At 42.5% G+C, this 14325-nt stretch overlaps 1 protein-coding gene across 3 annotated transcripts in view; it reads right to left on the minus strand.

Annotated features, from left to right (window-relative positions):
* LOC114499295 (general transcription factor II-I repeat domain-containing protein 2B) overlaps positions 1–13897 on the minus strand; it is a 64613-nt gene extending 50716 nt beyond the window's left edge. For all 3 annotated transcript variants that reach the window (XM_036020846.1, XM_028515356.2, XM_036020845.1), the window contains exons 1-3: positions 13683–13897; positions 5392–5495; positions 677–815 (exon numbers count right to left, since the gene is read on the minus strand). In XM_036020846.1, coding sequence (XP_035876739.1) covers positions 677–815; positions 5392–5490 — 238 coding nt within the window. In that variant the 5' untranslated portion in view covers positions 5491–5495; positions 13683–13897. The remainder of the gene's footprint in view (positions 1–676; positions 816–5391; positions 5496–13682) is intronic.
* Positions 13898–14325: the final 428 nt, after the last annotated feature.

A 14325-nucleotide genomic window follows, 5' to 3' on the forward strand; every position in this document is an offset into this window, starting at 1 on the left:
GGGGACCTGACCCCTCTTCCCTTAGACTGTCACATTTAAAAATGACAACAGCCAACACAATAGCTGTCTGGTGTGAATGAATAAAAAATATACCTTTTTTTTGGTCAGATTGGCAAAAATTATATTTTTTGGTGTGGTGCAGAATTTTAGTAATTAGTTTATGTGTTCCATGAGATGGAAACGGTTGAAAATAGGTGCCTTGGAGTGTAATTTCCCTGCAATGTGACCACATCGCTCATTAATGTCCCTGGGCACTTGCAACACACACTGGCCCACTGAAGGCTGTAAAAAAAAGTGGAAAAAGGAATATAATGGTTATTAACCAGAAATAATACCTAATAAGCCCTGATGGAGTATTACCCTTTCCTTTGGGAAGGAACAAAATAAGGGCATTTTAAAAAATGTGGGTTTATTTTAGGAATCAAAGATGATTTACTTTGTGTGCTTCACACGCAGTCTGCAAACCCCAAGCCCGCCAAGGACCGGCTGCGAGATGCGATGGGCATGTCCCGCGCTCGCCGTTCTTAGTGGCTCTTCACCGAGTATCGAGTCAGAGGAGGTGTGGCAGCATCACTTTTAGAATGATGCTTATATCTTAGAAGGAAAGATTGCATAAGACTTGCCTGGAAATACTTTAAGATTCATGAACACAAAGGATAAAATTGCTAACACCTACAGTATTGTGCAAAGTCCTTCTGCAAATCCGTCCTGGCACTGACGAAAGCTCGTCCTCTCTCAGTTCCCACGACAAACACGTCTGCTTCGTACACTGCAATGCAGGCCACCTCTGCCTTGGACTTGGCCAGCTCTTTGCACTGAAACCCAAAGAATGAAGTGTTTTATTCAAGGGCAGATCCAGATGTCCTAGGGCCTGAGAGGTCTGCTTTAAGAAAACACAAAATTTTAGGTACAAAATGGATATTTATTTAGAACGAGAAAAATCACCAAGAGAAAAAAAACAAATTTATCAAGCAAATACCATCAACATCATAAAACCTAGAAAACATATTTTTATTAACTACCTGTGATATTGTGATTTACAATAAAAACATATTTATTTGGTCTTTGTCCACTGTTCCTGGCACACAGCTTCTAAAAGCCTTGGAAGTCTCTAAGTGCAGAGAGGAATAAAGGTGAAGTCTGTGACCTGCTCTGGCAAATGAATCAAACCTGAGGAGGGGGTCGTGGGAACCCCCACTGATGACAGATCAGATACGATAGATACATCAAAAGCACAGGTGACAACCTTGATTGCAACTGGCATCCGAAGTGGGGACAGTCTTGTGGGACTGAGCGGGCAGACCGGATGCTGTCCCTGGGTAGGTGGTGTCCGAACTGAGCTGAAGTGCAGGACACCAGCTGGGGCTGGAGAAGTGCTGGGTGGTGCGGGCAGCCTGCCTGGTACAATGGAATTGGGTGCAGAATCTTTTTTCCTACACTTTTGGCTACAGACTCTTAGACTGCCTCTTCCTATGACAATAATGTTTTAAATATCATTTTAATAATTTAACATTTCCTCTATCATGGTCGATTCCATTTTTATTACTGATGGTAGGGATGCATAAAACATGAAACCTCATACACAGACACACTTGCAGGTTTATGGCCTGCTGACAAGCATTCTGATACATCATGCTTTGTGTAATTCCTTCCAAAAAGTCAAAGGAATGTTTGGTGTATTTATAACTACATACGCTACATGACTGCGTATATTCCCGACCAAAGAGAACTTTGGTTTCAAAAAGGCATCAATGAAAAACAAATTTTCCTCTGTTTACAATTTTACATGTTTAATGAGTAGAAGAATTCCCTGCAGAGTAGCTTCCGGCTCTGTCCATTTAAAACCTTGTTTCGTCTCCACTACCCATATACATTCCCACCACAATACCACCTCAGGCTTTGTTCTCTGATGTCATGTTACTGGACAAGTGGACGCAGTGAACTGTAGGAATATTCCTGGAAACCATTCCTACACTGAGATGTGTAGCAATAACTTATCCAGACATAAAAATAACAGCAAGCCACATAATACCACTAAACTAAAACTAAAGGGTATCTCCAGCCCAACTTTCCCTTCTCAGGACCCCAGAGATGTCATGTCCGCTCCAACATCACCTGACATGGTGGACTCAGTCGGCAGGATAACGGCCCCACACGGATGTCCATGACCTCATCCCCAGAGCCTGTGAACAGGGCACCTAACATGGCAAAAGGGACTTTGCGGATGTAATTGTCTTTAGGATCTTGAGATGGGAAGATAGTTTTGGACTATCCAGGACTATGCCCAACATATCATGAGGATCCTGACAAGGAAGAAAAGGAGGTGGCAGGAGATGAGACAGTGGAATCAGAGAGCAGAGTGGTGCCCTGGCTGGAAGGGGCCACAAGACAAGGGACATAGGGGCTTCTGGGAGCTAGAAAAGGCCAGGCACAGTGTCTCTTCGGGAGCCTCCGGAAGAAACGCAGCTCTGTTGACACCTTGACTTTAGCCCTGCAAAGCCCATTTTCTGCCTTCTGACCTTCAGAATGATCAGATAATAAATATATGTCATTAAAGCCATGAAGCTGGTGTAATTTTTTATAGCAGCCGCAGGGAACTAGTACAGGGACTGGAACAGAGAGAAAGAGTAGAAGGAGATAGCAACCTTCACTAATGTGGTTAAACCACCTGATTCCAGCAAGTTCAACAAAACCCCATGTGCCCATACTGCTAGGACTCTCCCAGGACCACGGAAGGACCAGGGCAAGCGGGGAGCCCACAGCTCAGGCTCCATTAGCTTCACGGCAAATCCATTCATGTCAAATGAGCCAAAAACTCAGCAGTTAGTCTAACGCGGAGACTCTGGTTCCAGGCGAAGGTAGCAAGTGTTAGCCTCACTTTGGTCATCACCAGTAGAAAAGACCTTTTTAAAAGCATTTTTCTCGGTATGAAATATGCATATTATAAAATTTTAGTGATAGCAGAAACAGAAAAAAAATCCCCCATAACCCTACTGCCCAGAATTAACCACTATTCACATTTGAAATATGCGCACACATAAAATTTTTAAAACAGAATTAGAATCATACTACTGTATATAAGTTGGCTTTCTGCTTGTTATTTTTGAGCATTTATAATCCTGAAAAATATGACTTTTAAATAAATATATAATATTCTGTCTTGAATTATCCAGTTGGGCCCAATGTAATCACATCTGCCAGTTTAACCATAACATTATTAAAAAGTTGTTTTCCTATCATGAATACTACTACAAGAAGCATCCGAGAACATAAATATTTCTGTGCAAGTTTGATTATTCCCGTGGGATGGAATCAGATAAGTGGAACACCCCAATCAAAGGGTAGAAATTCTTTTAAGGCTCCTGAAACATATGACAAACAGCATGTCAGAGGGGCTCACACTCCCACGAGCCCTGTGCTGGGGGCTGTGCTGCCTCGCTGGTACCAGCCTGAGAATGCTGTATGTGGGCTGGGCTCAGGGACTGCTTTCCCAGAACAGGACCCGAAGAGGGAAAAACAGTAACTCGACAATAGAGAAATGTGGCAGATGCTCCCTGTATTAGGGTTCTCCAGACAAACAGGACCAACAGGAGATTTTATACATATAACACGAGGTTAATTCCAAGGAACGGGCTCATGTAATTGGCGGAGAAGGGCCATGATCCGAGGTCTGCAAGCTACAGGGAAAGCCAGCAGGGAAGGTCAAAGGCTTGAGAAGGGGGGAACTGATGGAGTAAATTCCAGTCCAGGTCTGAAGGCAGGAGTATAGGGGGCAGGAGAAGATCAATGTCTCAGCTCCACAGGCAGGCAGAGAACAAACAACCTCCCTTCATTTTTTTGCTCTAGCTGGGCCCTCAACAGAGTGGACGATGCACACCCACATTGGGAGGGCCATCTGCTTTACTCAGGGTGCAAATACAATACTGGTCTCTTCCAAAAATACCCTCAGAGACACATCCCAAGGTATTATTTAACTAGCTATCTGGACATCCCATGGCCCAGTCAAGCTGACATAAAACTAATTGTCACACCACCTTGCCCAAGTGATCAGGGTGAATGTTACCAGTGATTAGACATCTTGGTGCCGTGCACCCCTGATGCAGAGTGATGGAAGGGATAAATGGCGATATGCGGAGGCCTGACTGGGGGTGGAAAACACACAACACAGTGTACAGATGATGTGCGGTAGAATCGTGCCCATGGAACCAGTGTCACTCACCCCCAAGAAAGTCAGCGAAGAGGAAAAAGAAAGACATACGGTGAACTGAACGGATCACAAAATAGGCCCACATATGTACTGTCTATAAGAGACTCACTGCAGATCAAAAGACACACACAGACTGAAAGTAAAGGGATGGGAAAGAAATGTCATGAAAATGGAAACAAAACAAAAAGCTGGGGCAGCAACACTTATATCAGACAAAACTGACTTTGAAACAAAGGCTACTGCCAGAGACAAAGAAGGACCCAGAACTCCACTTCAGGATATTTACCTGAAGAAACCCAAAACATTATTTATTGAAATAAATAAAAATAAAACTTACTCCCTGTTTTTTTTTAAGAAAAATAGTTTCATTTACCCCTAGATAATCTAGGATAATCTCCCGACCTGAAGAGCCTTCACTTAATTGCATCAGTAGAGTTCCTTTTGCCAAATCGGGTAACATCCACAGGCTCAGGATGAGGATGTGAACATCTCTGGGGGAGGGCAGCAGTCAGTTCATCAGAGTTTGTTTTCAAAATTTCTTTATTTGGTTTTCCACAGTTTGACTATGACAGGTCAACATATTGTGTATGCACATGCATGGGTGTATGTGAGAGTTACATGTGTGCTTGGCATTTTGCCAACTGACCCAATAATAGTGTTTATAGGAAAATAAAAATAAATAAATGTATATTTTAGAGTGATTTTTATCACTTGATTAAGGGGCTGTCTGTGGGCTTTCTCCACTTTTATAACATTATTGGTTTTCCCTTTCTTAATCAAGTATTTTGTGATCAGATACTTTGAGTGTATAGAAATTTTGGCATCAAATTTTCACACACAAGGTAAAGTTTACATTTGGATGTAAACAGATGCATGTAAGTGGCTTATTAATTTACCTTTAAATTTAGATAAAATATATCCTCAAACAAGGTAATACAAGTGTCTTCATTAAATTTTCAGATCTGAAAAGCTTAAATTTATATCATTATATCCATAATGTAAGAAAAAATCATTAAAAAAATTATCTGACAAGCCCATCACCCTCTATGAAGGAGGGTACACGTACACAGACAGGAGGCAAACTCAAGTTGAATATTAAACATGACAGTGCAGTGTTTCACAGTTCTGCTATTTCTACAGTCACCCAACCACCGCTCGTGTTATAGAGCCGCAGACCGTCTCACCATGGACTCCAGAGCAGACACGAGGAACGTGACCACCATCCTGCTCTCTGAGGACGCCTCATTTTCGAGGGGCAGGGAAGACATCGCTACTTGGGCCATGATCCCTGTGCAAGAGAAGTAAGAAGCAAGTGAGTGGTAGAAACCCAGGGTCCTGCCAAACACACACTGCACTGTGAGGGTCCTCCACTGACCTAGCTCAAACCCTCCTGAGAGTTGAAGAAATGGGCACTTAAAGACATTAAGTGATTGGTCCAAGACCTCTGTATAGAAATGCTCTTTCACCTAGTGCATTTCCCACTCAACCTAGACATCAATCACCTCCTCACAAAGTAAATCCAGGTGCTATGCAGGAGAAGCAGGTTAGCTACTTCCTGGCTGAGGCAGGGAAGGAAATGACCCCGACTGACCCAGTGACGTTCTGTCCGATCTCAGCAAGGCAGTGCCAGGTACCACAACCCCTTTCACACACACGGAAAAAGGAGATGAGTGGGTCTGTACACTAAAGGTGGGGAGAGAAAATCAAAAATCCCCTTTCCTTTTCTGTTAGGACTTCTCTTACATAAAAGCTCCCTTCAAATTTTGCCAAACTCAATGATCAAGTTAGCATTAAAATTTTCCTTTGAAGCCCTGGCTGGCGTAGCTCAGTGGATTGAGCGCGGGCTGGGAACTAAAGTGTCCCAGGTTCGATTCCCAGCCAGGGTACATTCCTGGGTTGCAGGCCAGAACCCCCAGCAACCGCACATTGATGTTTCTCTCCCTCTCTCTCTCTCTCTCTCTCTCTCTCTCTCTCTCTCCCCCTCCCTTCCCTCTCTAAAAATAAATAAATAAAATCTTAAAAAAAAATTTTTCCTTTGAAAAAGTTTCTCTAACACCATAGAATGTTTTTCTATGTTTTAATATAAAACATAGAAAAGTTAATACTTGCTGTGCCCCTACCATAGTTGGCTTTATTACATTTGTAATGAAAAGGTACATAAAGCAGGCCAGGCTGTGACACAAGCTTATGGAGTCTGAGGCACGATGTGCTGGTCCCCACAGAACCAGCGGCCAGGAGAGCTCCCCAGGCTACCCAGCTCCGCAACCCCTGTGGGCTGCACCCAGGCTCCTCTTCTATGAAGGAAACACTCAGTCAACCACTTTCACCTCTGTGTCTGATCCCCCTCACTTTAAAATCAAGGATACCACATATTTTATGAGTCCATCCAAATGAAATGTCCAGAATGGGGAAATCTACAGAGACAAAGATCAGTGGTGGCTCAGGGCTGACAGGAGTGGCAGCTAGGGGCACAGGGTTTCTTTAGGGCGTGATGAAAATGTTCCACAGTGGACTGTGGTGATGACTGCACAACACTGAATACACAGAAAACCATTTAATTGTATACTTTAATGGGTGAATTGTGTGGTGTGTGAATCTTATCTAAATAAAGCTGTTTTAAAAAATCAAATGAAGTCAGGTGGGTGAAGGTGGAGGAGGGTACAAGGGGGATAAATGGTAATGGAAAAGATACAATAAAAAATAAACAAAATCAGCCCTGGCTGGCGTAGCTCAGTGGATTGAGCTTGGGCTGCGAACCAAAGTGTCGCGGGTTCGGTTCCCAGTCAGGGCACATGCCTGGGTTGCAGGCCACGGCCCCCAGCAACTGCACATTGATGTTTCTCTCTCTCTTTCTCCCTCCCTCCCCTCTCTAAAAAATAAATAAATAAAATCTTTGAAAAAAAAAAAAACAAAAACACCTCAGGAGAGGCAGCGAGGTGCCAACAGGAGGTGTTCAAAGGTCAAAAAAAAAAAAAAAGAAATAAAAAAATAAAATGAAATGAAATAAAAAAGAGGCTGGATGAAGAAAAAAAAATTAACACTCAGAGAACACACACTAGCTGCCAGTGCTTCTCTCATAATCCAATTCAACACTCGTACTCTAAGGGAAAAATGACCCCCACGCAAGCACCGAGAGTGGGGATGGGGCCTGTCAGGGCTGTGCAGCTGCACATGGCGGAGCAGGGCTAGGGCCGCAGCAGCGGAGGGGCACACCAGCACACAGAAGCCCAGATAAAGGACCTCGAAGGGGCAGTGCCCCATGATTAGAGTGACCACACGTCCGGGCCAGGCCAGTCCTTGGTGCCGTGCAGGTGAGGTTGGTCACAGAACTCCCTTCCTCTCAGGAGCCCGGAGGGAGCGTTACACAATGTTCCCGCGTGGGCGGTGTGTGAGATGGAAAACATCATGAGGACATGACGCTGTGCATCCTTAAAACCACCCCCAGGCCTAGAAGTCTCTCGACAAAGCCATCAGAGTGGGACATCGTCTCTGAGCTCAGTTCCTGCCCACGTCTGCATACTTCATTTAGCAGGAAGAAAAATGGTCCAAATGACAGTTTGCTCTTTCCTGTTAAGGAATATTTTTACCATATTATAAAAATACTTTCAACTGATATAAACTAGACCCTCATTAGAACTGTCTCGTTTCTTTGATTATTAAAGGTGAAATACCTGTTCATGTCATAAAAATTCAATTAAGGTATAATTTACATATAGTGACTTCACCCTTTTTAGTGTACAGTTTTATATGTTTGGACAAATATAAGTCTGTAGCCACCACTAAAACCGAGGCATAGGACACACAGTTCCATCACCCCCAAAACTCCTCCACGGCTCTTTGAAGTCAATTCGTACCCTGTCCCCCACCCATAACTGACTGGTTTCTGTCCCTGTGGTTCTGTCTGTCCCAGAATGTCACATAAATGGAATCTCACGCTGTGCTGTTCACTATATCAGTTTCTTTTTTTATCACTGAGTTTACCATTGTAGGGATGTAACACAATTTATATCGTCAGTTAAAGAACTTTTGTGTTATTTGCAGGGCTTTTTTATGATCATGAGTAAAACCACTGAAACCATTCACATGTAGGTTTTTGTGTCAACCTAAGTTTTCACTTGTGCAAGGACCTAAAAGGCGTTTGCTAGGTCTAATCTTAAGCATGTTTTTAGCTTGATAAGAAAGTACCAAACTGTTTTCCAAGTCAATGTACCATTTACTGTCCCTGTCACTAATACAGGAGAACTCCCCAGCTGCTCTGCATCTTTGTCAACACAGAGTATTAACAGCTTAAAAATAACTAGCCATTCTAATAGGCGGGCAGCAATACCACTTTGTGGTTGAAATTTGCATTTTCATAGTGTCCAGTGGTGTTAGGCATCTTTTCATATGCTTACCTGCCATCTGTATATCATCTTTGGTGAAATGCCTGTTCATATCTTTTGTCCATTTAAAAACTGGACTGCTTCCTTATTTTTGTACTGAATTTATAGAATTCTTTATGTATTCTGGAGACAAGATCTTTATATGTGATGTGCAAAAGTTTTCCCTTTTGCTGTAGAGAACATTACTGGGCAACTGTAAAACTTAATACGGAGCCCTGACCATTGTGGCTCCTCAGTTGGTTGGGCATTGTCCCACAAGCCAGAGGTCACAGGTTCCATTCCAGGTGAGGGAACGAGCCTGGGCTGCAGGTTTGGCCCCTGGTCAGGGTGTGTGTGAGAGACAATGTTTCTCTCTCGCACTGATGTTTCTCTCCCTCTCTTTCTCCCTCCCTTCTCCTCTCTAAAAATAAATTAATAAAGTCTTTAAAAAACTTAATGAAGTTTTACCATTGTAATGATTAAGGTTAGTTTTGATTGTAATATTGCTGTTATGCAGGAGAACATTCTTGTTTACAGAAAATACTTGTGGTAAAGTATTTGAAGTGATGTGCCCTCAGGTCAATGCCTTCTCTCAAGTAGTTCAGAACAAATAAAAGTTCTTTGTACTATACTTGCGATTTTTTGTAAGTTCAAGATTGTTTCAGATTTTTAAAAATTATTTTAAAAAACTGACCTAAATATATGTCACTTATTCATTTGTTTTTAATAATTCTATGCTCAGTATATGTAATTTCTTTTGGGAAAATCAGTATCTAGAATGTTTCATCAAGAATTCAGATTAAATAATTTCACATGAAGAGGCAAAACTTGAAATGATTTCTATTTTATTCAAACTATGTCCATTGGCAAAACTAGAGTTTTCATTTCAATTCTCAATCTCCTGTATTTTTTAAAATTAACTGTATTACTTGGTTAGAATATTAAAATTATTTTTCCATATAAGTTATAGATATCTCACAGAGATTTTTATAAAATAAACTGTAAATATATTGAACATGTGTTCATTTTTTATTTAAAATAAGGCAAATATTTGTTTTAAAAAAGCATTAATGTGGGTAAAGGCACACAGTTATAAAGATATATCTACAACCAAAGCTCTTTAATACATTATTGATATTTAAAATTATGACTAAGAAACTGGTATTCTTGCCCTGGCTGGTGGAACTCAGTGGATTTTAGATGTAGAGCATGAGCTGTGAACCAAAGGGTCGCTGGTTCGATTCCCAGTCAGGGCACATGCCTGGGTTGCAGGCCAGGTCCCCAGTGGGAGTTATGTGAGAGGCAACCACACATTGATATTTCTCTCCCTCTCTTCCCCTCTCTCTAAAAATAAATTAATAAAATATTTTTTTAAAAAGAAACTGGTATTCTTGACCATTATCTTTCAGAATAAACTACTTCAAACACTGTTTAAAAAAATAAAGACAAGGTCTCATAAAGCAGAGTCTTATTTACAATGGAAGTAGGTATACCCAAAGGCAAATTCAAGCATCGTCCAAATTATCCAAGGGAACAGTATTTGTCCAGAAAGGCTATTGAAGCAGGGACTGGCATATTCCAGGTTCCCAGCTCATGCTTGCTGCTAAGTCAGATGCTCCTATATTGAAATGGCAGAAAGTGTCTAAAATATTGTAATAGGTATTCTTCTCATTTCATTTTTGCAGCTCAACCATACTGTGACTCCATTGTGTATTATTTCACACAATTCTTTCCTTAGAGAAGACTTCAACAAAGCCTTTCTTTAAAACACAAAAGTAAACTGCTTGATCAGTATCTGTTAGTGCCAGTGGTAAAGATATTGTTTCTGCTAATTACACCACTGTAATCTCTAAGAGGACTGTGATGTCAAACTCTGGTGTTTGAGAGAAGAAAAGAATACACTGAATGAAACTAGGTGGATCTCAAAATGGTATTAGTTGGTATCAACTAGGATACCAGCAATAATTTTAAAAATGAATGTTTTATAATTACTGCTTTGTTTGTATCTTTTAATGAAGGCAGAAACTTTGTCTTTTATATTTTTTAATTTAGAACACACCATGCATTAATACAACATTAAAAATAATGAAACATGGTTATAAGCTAACATGGGGTTTCCTGCACTAAACATTTCCTTGAGAAAAAAATCTTTTCATCCTAATAAAACTAAAAATCCTTGACCATGAAAGCTTGTAATAGAAGCTTGACCACAGAATAAAATCTCCCAAAGTCTATATGGTAATTAACTTCTTTTCTATTCAAATCTAAAGCATCAACAACATTCATTTAGATCACAGATTTTATATAATGCTTAATGTTTTGATCTTTAAAAACTAGACATGTAAATTAAAAGACTCTCAAATCTCATATAGTTTCCTCAGCAATCCTTGAGGACTGTCTCGCCTTCTGGACAATATTTTACTGATAAAAAGCAAACATCTAGAACAGGGTTCAACAATCAGCAGTATGTGGATCAAATCCAGACTGCCACATATTTTTGTAAATAAAGCTTTATTGGAACACAGCCACATTCGTTTACATCTTGCCTACAGCCATTTTCCCGCCAAGGCAGGGTTGTACGCATGTGACAGAGAGCACATGCTGCCGAAGCCAAAAACATTATCTGGCCCTTAACAGAGAAAGTGTGCCCATCCCTAATCTAGAATTCATTTCCATCACTTACAATTTTCATCACTTGGAAAGTCATCCACTCTGTTTATCAAACCTCTGAAATCTTGAAACGGAGGCCTGGTTTATTTTTTAGAGAGTTTCTAATTTTCCTTTCCAAAGGTTAATTTTTCAGGTCTCTAAGGCCTTGATTTTTTAATTAACAAGTTCCTGAGATGCCACCTTCTCCAGAACTCAGCATTCAACAGCAATGTATCGAGATGGTCAAAAGGTACAAACTCCAGTTTAAAATAAGTCAGTCCTGGGATGTAATGTAGAGCATGGTGACTACAGTCAACAATACTGTATTAAGGTGCAAACAGAGTAGATCTTGAGAGATCTCACTACAAGAACAAAAAATTGTAATATATGAGGTGATGAATGTCTCCTTATTGTAGCAATCATTCACAACACATACATATTATCAAATCACTACAGTGGACACCTAAAACAAATATAATGTTATATGTCAATTATATCTCAATAAAACTTGAAAAAACTTTTTAAAAGAATAACAAATTTCACAAAGTATTCTTTCCTTTCTGGAATGATACAGGAGTATGGAAGAGAAATAGAAGTAACATGTATTTTCAATAAAATTTAAACAACAAATGGTAAAGAAGTTTAGCTTAGCCAAATACATTGATAAAAATTTAAAAAATACAAGTGATGTAAAAATACACCAAAAATGTACTGAGCACCTCATATGTGAAAACATACATACTGGCAGGATGGTCAGGGAGGAAACAAAGACGAGTAAAATCCACCTCCTGCACGCTCAAGTGAGGCGAATCTGCATGGATAGGGCAGAATAGCAGGTAACAAAGGCAAAATGAAAGGCAGACACCCTTCAAATGATCCAGGGCATGTGGGAACACAGAGCCAACAACTGGGCACTTGAGCAAGTTCTACAGCCTGAGAATAAGGGAAAAAAAACTGACCCAGCAGAAGGTGTGGGCCAAGACCCAAAGCTCTGGGCAACAAACTTCAGGGGCTAAACAACAGGCACGAGGGAAGAACCGCGACCCATTCCCAATTGCCACCGCAGAGTAACACCTGCTGCAGCTGGCGCCAAGCCCTCTGTCCACTGAAGGCAAGGTGGCCAGTCACACTGATCAAGCCTTCCTCTCCAAGTGGAAGAAAAGAGGAGGAAAAGGCTGCTTAATTCTTCAGTTGCAGCTCTGAACAATATCCAACTTTATACCTAAACATGTTTACTTCAAATTACCAGCATGAAACTAAACTGTAAAAAATTTCCCCCTTAAAACACAAAGCTTGGTATATACCTGAGTTAAAAACATATGCACACAAAAACACGTACACAAATGCTCACAGCATTATTCATAATAGCCATAAAAGTGGAAACAATCAAAACTAACATAAATTGATAGAAAATGAAAATGTGGTATACTCATACAATGATTATTCATTTATATATAAAAAAAAGAATCAATCAAACCATCTAAGGCCCTGGTTGGTGTAGCTCAGTGGATTCAGGGTGGGCTGCGGACGAAAGGGTGGCCAGTTCGATTCCCAGTCTGGGCACATGCCTGGGTTGCAGGCCAGGACCCCAGTGTGGGCCATGGGAAAGGCAAGCACACATTGATATTTCTCTCCCTCTCTTTCTCCTTCTCTGCCCCTCTCTATAAAAATAAATAAATAAAATCTTTTTAAAAACCATCTAAGGAAAGTGTTCAGAATAGTCAGAGCCATAGAGACAGAAAGTACATTAGTGGTTGCAAGGGGGAAGGTGGGACATGGAAAATGACTGCCATTAGAATCTGGAGCCCTGAGGGTCTTTTCCCCACTTTATCTTTAAACCACAAGTGATGGACTGCAGTCCTCGGCGAGAAACTCTTCTTGGTGACTCCCGGTTTATTTTCTACCATCAGGCCACTGGAGACTGCCGGGCTGACCTAGTCGACTACAAAACCCACGCAGCGGGTCTTCCGACAAGGTGGTAAAGCGCAATGTCAGGGGCAGAGTCAAAGAACCTTCACTATGGAACCTGGGCGCCGTTACCAAGCAACAGGGGAAGCCCCGCCCCCTCACCTAAACCAATCAGGCACGCCTTCATGCAGCGCGAGAGTCCTGCGTACAATAGACTGGTTGTGAGCTCACAGGCACAAGGCCCCCGTGAGCCCAGGGCGTGCAGCATCCTCCTCCACCGCTCCGTCCAGCCAATCGGAAGGGAGAAGAATGCGCGTTCTGTGCGTAAGACCGTTGCCCCCACGACTGAGCTTCTTCGCCCCACCCCCACTCCTTGGGCCCTACCCTCGAGCAAAGGGGTTCGGGGCCCGCTGAGCCAACGGGGAACGGGCCACTTCCCTCCATGCGCCTGGGCAGGCGACCTCCGTAAAACTCCCCTTCGGAGCCGTAGGCCCGCGGAAGGAGAAAGTTCCAAGAAAAGCACCCGCTCTTAATGGCGGCGGGGGCGGGGTACGCACCTGAGGTCCCCGCCAGCGGGCAGCGGCCGGCGGGCCGCGGGGTCCGAGGGCTAGGCCACCGGGAAGCGGCCAAAGGCCAAGGGCGGCAGCCGGGGCGGCGAAGAGTTGGGGGGCGCGGCGTGTGAGTGGCGGTCGAGGGCCTGCTCCCCACTATTCCTCCTTTTTCTCTTTCTCCCTTTTTTTTTTTTTTTTTTTTTGGCTTCCTGGAAGGCAGCCTCAACTCGTGTGTCCGCAGCGCCCCAAGTGGGAGTTGCCGTTTCCGGTGATGCCGAATCCAGCTCAGATGCACACTGAGTCTGTTCGGAGGCTCTCAGCCCCGTTTAGCTGAAGGCCAGACGCGTTCATCCCTCTCCAGCCTTTGATTGAGTGCTGGCACCTGTCTGGTCCCATCCCTGGATACCGCCCCCAAGCGTGGACGTACTTTCTTGTGGTTATTTCCTGTGCTTCGTGTGGTTGAAATGGGTAGAGGGCTGAGGTCACAACTCCAGTGCCCGGTGAAACTGCCTTAAAGCCATAGAGCTGCTTGTTAGGAACTGTAACAGCGTGTCAGGACACACTGTGTCCTTCCCAGTGACTTAGCCAGCCAGTCAAGAGCTGTCCATCAGTTCATGATGGCAATTTAACAAATAGCCAAGTATTACAA

Source organism: Phyllostomus discolor, chromosome 3, assembly GCF_004126475.2.
Source record: "Phyllostomus discolor isolate MPI-MPIP mPhyDis1 chromosome 3, mPhyDis1.pri.v3, whole genome shotgun sequence".
Taxonomy (NCBI): domain Eukaryota; kingdom Metazoa; phylum Chordata; class Mammalia; order Chiroptera; family Phyllostomidae; genus Phyllostomus; species Phyllostomus discolor.